This window comes from Phocoena phocoena, chromosome 6 (assembly GCF_963924675.1).
Source record: "Phocoena phocoena chromosome 6, mPhoPho1.1, whole genome shotgun sequence".
Classification (NCBI taxonomy): domain Eukaryota; kingdom Metazoa; phylum Chordata; class Mammalia; order Artiodactyla; family Phocoenidae; genus Phocoena; species Phocoena phocoena.
In genome coordinates, this window is record NC_089224.1 from 81,757,150 (window position 1) to 81,764,479 (window position 7,330).

At 38.3% G+C, this 7,330-nt stretch overlaps 1 protein-coding gene across 1 annotated transcript; it reads right to left on the reverse strand.

Moving 5' to 3' along the window:
* HEMGN (hemogen) lies at positions 1 to 7,097 on the reverse strand. The gene is made up of 3 exons (XM_065879681.1): positions 7,019 to 7,097; positions 5,181 to 5,279; positions 1 to 1,058 (listed from the first exon to the last, which is right to left on the reverse strand). Exons 1-3 carry the CDS (start codon positions 7,095 to 7,097, stop codon positions 1 to 3), a joined length of 1,236 nt encoding a protein of 411 aa, XP_065735753.1.
* Positions 7,098 to 7,330: the final 233 nt, after the last annotated feature.

A 7,330-nucleotide genomic window follows, 5' to 3' on the forward strand; every position in this document is an offset into this window, starting at 1 on the left:
TCAAGGAGAAATATAAACACCCTTAGCATCTTCCTGGTGTGCTTGGGGATCCTGGTCTTGGGGCCCACCTCTTTCTTGGTACAGTTCTGGAAAGCATTCTTCAGGCACATCCTTATCTTTATATGTCTTGGTAGAGAGGTCTTCAGGCCCAGGTATTTCTTGGTATATTTCAGGTGCATAGCCTTCAGGCCCAGCTGTTTCTTGATATATTTCAGGTGAATATTCTTCGGACCCAGGTGTTTCTTGGTATATTGCAGGTGAATATTTTTCAGGAGCAGGTGTTTCTTGGATTGTTTTATGAGAGGGGGCTTTAGACACAGCCATTTCTTTATATGTTTTATGAGAAAAGTGTTCAGGTTCAAGTGTTTCTTGGTATGTTTTTATAGAAAGCTCTTTAGGCACAGCTATTTCTTGTGCTTTAGGAACAAAATTTTCAGTCTCAGCTATTCCTTGACCTAGTTCAGAATTGTGTTCCTCAGGTTCAGCTCTTTTTCGGTAGGTTTCAAGAGCGTAGCCTTTAGGCACATCTGGTTTGGGGTATGCTTCAAGAGGGCATCCTTCCAGGTCAGCTACATCTTCAGATGTTTTAGAAGAAAGGGCTTTGGCTGCAGCGGTTTCTTGGCACATTTTAAGAGAGAGGTCTTCAGGCTGAGCCATATCATGGCGCATTTGGGAAGGATGGTCTTGAAATACAGCTATTTCTTGGTACATTTTAGGGGAAAGGTCTCCAGATTCAGCCATATCTTGGAGTATTTCAGAAGAGTGGTTTTGTACTGCTGTTTCTTGGTGTTCAGAAGAATTTTCCTGATGGATAATGCTTTCTTGACCTATTTCAGAAAAATGTTTCTTGGGCACAACTCTTTGCATGGAGGCTACCGGAAGGAGAGCTTCGGTCACACTCCTGGGTGGTTCAGTTTCTTTCTCTGTAGGTGCTGGTGCTTTCTCCATCATTTCCTTTTCTAATTGTGACAGAGGCTCCACCTTCGTTTCTGTATTTTGTTGTCTCTTTCTGCCTCTTTCACTTCTTTTTCCTGTTCTCTGCCGCTTATGTTTTTTCTCTCTATAGAGAAATCAGAATTAGTGTCAGCAACAGGGCTCCAGGATTCAAATAAACATTTGGTAATGACAGTCCCAGGACTCCCACTGCCTTGTTGCATGACCTTGAACAAGTCACTTAATCTCTCTCTGGGCCTCAGTCTCCTTGTTTGTAAAATGAAGAAGCAGTTCTAGATGCTCTCAATTGTCGGGAGAGGAAATGACCCTCAGGACTTTTTGTCTTTGATGCCTTGCTCAACAGGAATCTTCTTGGTGAGCGTAGCATATGTGTGTGTGTGTGTGTGTGTGTGTGTGTGTATGTGTGTGTGTGCACGTGTTTGGTTATGGAAAATGTATTGTTGATGTTATACATTAATAGACTGGCATTCTTGTTTATATGCTAGTCTCTCTGGGTCTAGTCTATGTGAGTTCATTTCTCTATACCCTGGGTAAACTGATATGATTGTGTTCCTAGATCTGCAGTGCAGGCCTGCTCCTCATCTGCGCAGCCTGCAGGTGAATGATGTATGTGGCTTGCTTATCTAATACAGTGTCTTGTGTAAAGCAGGCTAAGTAGCCAAAGCTGGGTCCAAAGCTCCAAAGCTGCAAAAACACTTCCTTGAGGTAAAGCAGCTTGGTGGAAAGGCATGAGTGGTCATATTATACCTACTCTGAACCAATAGCTAAAGATCTAGAAGATGAAAGGATATGCGTGGGTATTGCAACCAATGACAAATTGTTAGGTACTGCAAATATAGCCAAATACAGACGGCTAATATAGATGGACTTGGGGGAAGAAAAAGATAGTATAAAAAAGCATTTCCTCATTTTTCTAAACCTATTGAAATTCTGTTTCATGCTACCTGCCCTATGGAGCCTTCTCCAACAGACCACAGGGCTGAAATGCTCTCCCTGCTTACCACTCCTATAGAATTTATTATGAGGATTATGCTTAAGGTAAAGAACATAGGCTGCCTCATCCTGTAGTTATTTCTGGAGAAACCCTATTTCTTTTAGTAAACAAGACAGTCTTTGGAGATAAAACCGGTGTTTTTTACACCTATGCAGTGCTTGCAGTTCCTTGTACACTTAAAAAATGTATACCCTATTCTACTTTTGCGTGTTTGAAAATTTCCATAATTAAATATTTTTAAAGGTTGTCTCATCAAAACCAGTTTGAAGTCAATATTAAAAAGGTACATCTTGTAATAGTACAGTTTAAAATAATTATTAAAAATAATATAGAAGGTAAAAATGATATGGTACCTCAGCATTTGGAAGTTTAATTCCAAGTAACCAAGGTAACAAGATAAATTATAAAGTCCTTATTGTCAGATTTTAAAAAGATGATGTATGTGAATTCTTCAGGCAACATTATTATCCTAGAAATTAAATCCTAAATAATTTGTTATGTAGAGGAAATATATATATGAGGGAAATGTGAGTAATGTTCCATGTTCTTCCTGGTAGTTTCTCAAAAGATACAAATATATCTGTGTGGCCTAAAATTTAATCTGTACTCTGTCACTTACCAGCTATGTGATCATGGGCAAGTCACTTAAACTCTCTATGCCTTGATTTCTTCACAGGTAAAATGGAGTAAATAGTATCTGCCCAACCTCATGTGGTTGTCCTAAGAATTGCATGTAATAACTTATATGAATGAATCATCCAGATAGAAACTAGTACTCTTATATAAATATCAGAAATATACATATATATATATATATATATATATATATATATATATATATATATATGGTGTTTCCTTATGTGCCAGGCACTGTTTTAAGTAATTTACTTATTCTGTTATCTCATATAGTCTTCACATCAACTTATGTGGTAGATACTATTATTATCTCCATTTTGCAGATGAAAAAACTAAAGCACAGAGAGGTTGAATAACTTGTCCAAGGTGAAATGGCTAAGAAGTAAGGGAGCCACTCTTCAAATCTAGTCATTTAGCCATCTGGCTTTAGCAGCCAGGCTCTTAACTATTACACCCTACCGCTTCTCTCTGGAACTAAGGTTTCACTGTGTAGCATGTTGTAGTGAGGACAGCCCTCAGTAGTATAGATATGTGCCACAACAGCAAGGCCGGCCAGCTGCCAAGAGGCTCACCAAGGTTCCACCTACTCCAGTGACTTCTTCAGCCTTGCCCGCCCCCCAAACCAATGAGCACAGAAGCCCAATTCTATGAGCACACTGAAACCAGCTCCATTTCTAGGGTCAGAGCTCATCAACCAGCTCAAAGAGATTGATATGTAAACCTAAAGACCAATTTTTAAATGAACAGTGAGAAATGCAAAGGCTTGGGAAGGCAAGGAATGATCAGAAGGTTGCTTGGTGAGTAAGGAATTAGGGGAACTAATTGTGTGTTCTTCAACAGAGTCACCTGTCAGAGGACTTGAGTACAGAAGTTTCTGCTATAACATATATGCATTCCTGAAAAACCTCACTTTCTGCAAAATCATGCACTAAAAGTGACAGTGCTTATGAGGAAAAAAATAAGTTGGGGCAAATGACTCAAATCCTATGCAACTTTTTAACACTAGCATAAACAGTAATTGGGACAAGAGAGAGATAACTTGGATAGTCCAGACAGGCAGCTGACTATGGCTGGAGGCTGCCTCGGGGATGGTAAAAATGCACAAAAGCAACAGTGTAAATGCAGGCTTTCAGTGCTGAGATCATGCAAATAAGGGTGCTCTGAGCCAGCAGGGCTGCCGCTAAGTTGAGCACAGGAGGAAGTGCAACCTGCTATATGTGGAGATCTTTGCAAGGCTACCAATGTCCTTCTCTGGGGAAGAAGCCCCGGATGAAGGCTGAAAAGGACCCTGTCTATACATCAGCCAAGCTGAAGGCTTTTTCCTTTCCTGTGAAGGTTTTAACTCTATTCCCACTATTCTGGCTTCTTTTGAGTAGGAAAAATTATGAACTAACACAACTTCCACATTATACTGACATCATTCTCATATTTACCAATCATATGTGAGCTAAATGGTGTTGTAGAAACATGTGTTGTTGCAGAACAGACGATACTCAGTCCACAGTGGGAATAGGTACTTAAAACATCTGCACTCTATGTTTTTTAAAAAAATGATGCCTAGAAAAATGTTTACCTATGTTTCTTTGGGTTTTTTTCACAAAGCAGAGCCCAGCCCTGTGAAAAATGTATACCTATGTTATTTTTGCCATTGAAGGAAACATTTTTACAGTAAAGAAGAAATGCACATCTAAATCTTAATCAAAAAATTTTTAAAGAAGAAGAGTGCTTAGATCAGTGGTTCTCAACTGGGAGCATTTTACCTCCTCTCCCCTGACCCCAGGAGACATTTAACAAGGTCTGGAGACATTTTTGGTTGTCACGATGGGGAGGGGAGAGTCCTGTGGGTTTCCAGAGGCCAGTGGTGCTGTGAAACATCTTCAATACACAGGACAGCCTCCCACACAAAGAAGTCGCCTATCCACAGCACTAATAACACCAGCGTTGAGAAACCCTGGCTCAGATGGATGCTGTACTTTGGCTCCTTGGGCTCCCCTTTTCTATTTCCAAGCAGGCAATACCTCTGTTTTCACAGTTATATTCTAAATGGTGCAGTTAGATGCTGCCTAACTTATAGTCATGTTCATGTACTCCCTTCCTGAGATTACATACAGCTGACTTTGGACACTTAGGAACTCTCAAACTCTTCTATCACTCATTTACATACAGTGCTTTGGTTTACTCCATGGAGAGTTAACTACACGCATTCAAGAAGAATTTCACTAATAGAAAGCTTGGAGAACAAGCTTGGGGGTCTTCTCAATGGTGTTTCCCGCTCCCAACAGATACTTCTATGGTTATATTACTAGGGTGGTTGAACACCAGTCCTCTCTACAATATACATAATTTGATCACCTGGTACTGTAATTAAAAGAGACCATAAATAAGATTCTGTTCCCATCACTTTACTAGATGGGAGACTTTAGGCAAGAGATTTAACCTTCAGAGACTTGGTTTCTTTTTTTGTAAAATGAGGATAACAGCTCCCAATTTATAGGATTTTTGGAAAGATGAAATATAGTGTGTAAAAGTGCTCAGCACCACTTGACAAGTAGCATATGCTAGATAAACATCAGTTCCTTTCCCCTTGCAGCAATACCATACCCAAATTGCCATTGTGAAGTTTGCTTTTCTTGTGCTTCAGCTTTTCTTTTTCTAAGTTGCTCTCTGTTTCTTAAACTCCAAGTTCCAATGACTTCTGTAGGATCAAAATGAAAGTTATGGGAGATAGTGATGAGTTGTGGCATTAACAGGAAAAGAGTCCTATAGAAAAATGGTAGAATCCCTTTACTGGGTGTGTAAGTTTTTCTCCTAGCCTTTTGAGGACAAGAACTATATCTTATTTATTCTTGTACCTCTGAAGAATGCCTGGGAGCAAACATTCAGTCGACATTTTTTAAATGAAAAGGTCAGTATTTGTACATAAGTGTGTTACCAACCTATTGATTTTTTCAAAATAGTGTACATATTGTACAAACATAAAAGAAAAAAATCAGCCATGTTCTGCCATCCTATAACCTGTTTTCATTTTATTCCTCATATTCATCTAGTCCCTATATTAAACAAAGTTGTAATGATGGCGTACCACATTTTTATCATTTATTAACCTGATACATCAAAAATATATTCCATCATCTCGTCCTCATAATTATAACTTTAGCAGCTGCATGATACTTAATCGAGTTGATGTATTCTCATTTATCCACTCATTCCACTCATATCGAACATTTAGGTTGTTGCCAGTTATTTTTTTTTTGCCATTGTAGATCAAATTATAATAAATATTTCATGTACACAACAGCTTTTTTTCTTTTGTATATTTTTCCTTTGGATGACGTTTCTCCAAGTTCTTTGGAATATTAAAGTTATTATCAAGAAAGGTTCTGTTGCCATCCAAGTTTGTGAAAAGTTAACGTTGGGTCTTTGATGTAGAACTTCTTAGAGACTATAGAATGATTTCAAATTTGCACGGGGACCCCCAAAAGAGAAAATGCCCCTTGGACCATGGCACCTTTTGTTTTTAGGACAGAAGTCCTTAATGGTGAACTTGGATGGGGGAAAATTATACTTTTATTTTTACCGTCTTTAATTTAAATGACCATTTCCTTCGATTATGAATGTAGGTAACAGACCACAGTAGTTTTAGCAGTGTGTGATTTTGTCACAAAAAGAAATTACAGATTTTCTTCATATAACATGACAGTTATTGCAGATACCTTAAAATATCATTTATTTGAGATGATATATTTGATTTGATACGGTGGTAATTAGATCTACCACTGGACCTTGTTATTTAACGCATCTGTAAATAAGCACATATATTATTATATCATAGTTTTTTATTTTGATAACTTATCTTAATATAATTGCTTCCTTTATAATCCTATGTATTTAATTTTATGTATTTAGACTTCTTAGTCTAAGAAGGGGTCTAGAGGTTCATCAGAATGCCAAAGGGATCCAGGGCATTTAAAAGTTTTAAATCACTGCCTCAAGGCCTAGGGTCTGCAAAAGCAGCAGAAATGCTGCTTTAGGATAGATCCAAAGACTAAGATTAGTGAGTCAAAAGAATAAACACTATTATAGTTCTTGCTACTTATTGCCAGATCCCTTTCCAAAAGTTTCACTATATTTACGTTACCAAAGAAGTATATGGTTGTATTTGTTTTACCACAACTATCTGGTATTGGGTATTTTTGTTATCTTTAATTTATATATATTATTAATAATTTATTTATTATTTCCTTGTGTTCCTCTGGCTTATTAGAATCTTAGCGCTAGAAGGCACCTCAGAAAGTTATATAGCCCCAATTCTTCCATTCTAATATATGAACGTATCCAATTACGCCCCTTTTTTGCCAGACCCATAAAAAGAGGAAAATAATCATAGTCCAATCCTTCCCAACAGCCACTACCTCTTAAGGTCTCTTTCATTACCTGGAACATGGTTCTCTTCTTGATGAGGATCAGGTATCTGATGGAGCATCAAGTGAGACTGGTCCTTTCCCAAATCCATCTTGCTGCAATACCTTCCTGCTGTTTGGTTTGACTTCCACAAGAACCCTTTTTTAAAATGTCAAAAGTAACTAACAGTTAAAAACACACACATACCCGAGTTCACTTGACTTCCTGCCTAAAAGTTTTATCTAGTTGGACCACAGCTGCTGGCTACTTCTACTTTCTTTATCATACTGCACAGGTGTGAGCAGGGGGCACAGCTGGTGCTATGTCCTCCTCCACCATAGTGGC

Excerpts from the sequence above, each read along its gene's own strand:
- HEMGN (XM_065879681.1), bottom strand. The coding sequence starts at position 7,097 with ATGGATTTGGGAAAGGACCAGTCTCACTTGATGCTCCATCAGATACCT. Across the intron at positions 5,280-7,018 it reads AGAAGAGAACCATGTTCCAG|AAGTCATTGGAACTTGGAGT; the intron begins GTAATGAAAGAG and ends TTGATCCTACAG. Across the intron at positions 1,059-5,180 it reads ACAATGGCAATTTGGGTATG|AGAAAAAACATAAGCGGCAG; the intron begins GTATTGCTGCAA and ends TTCTCTATAGAG.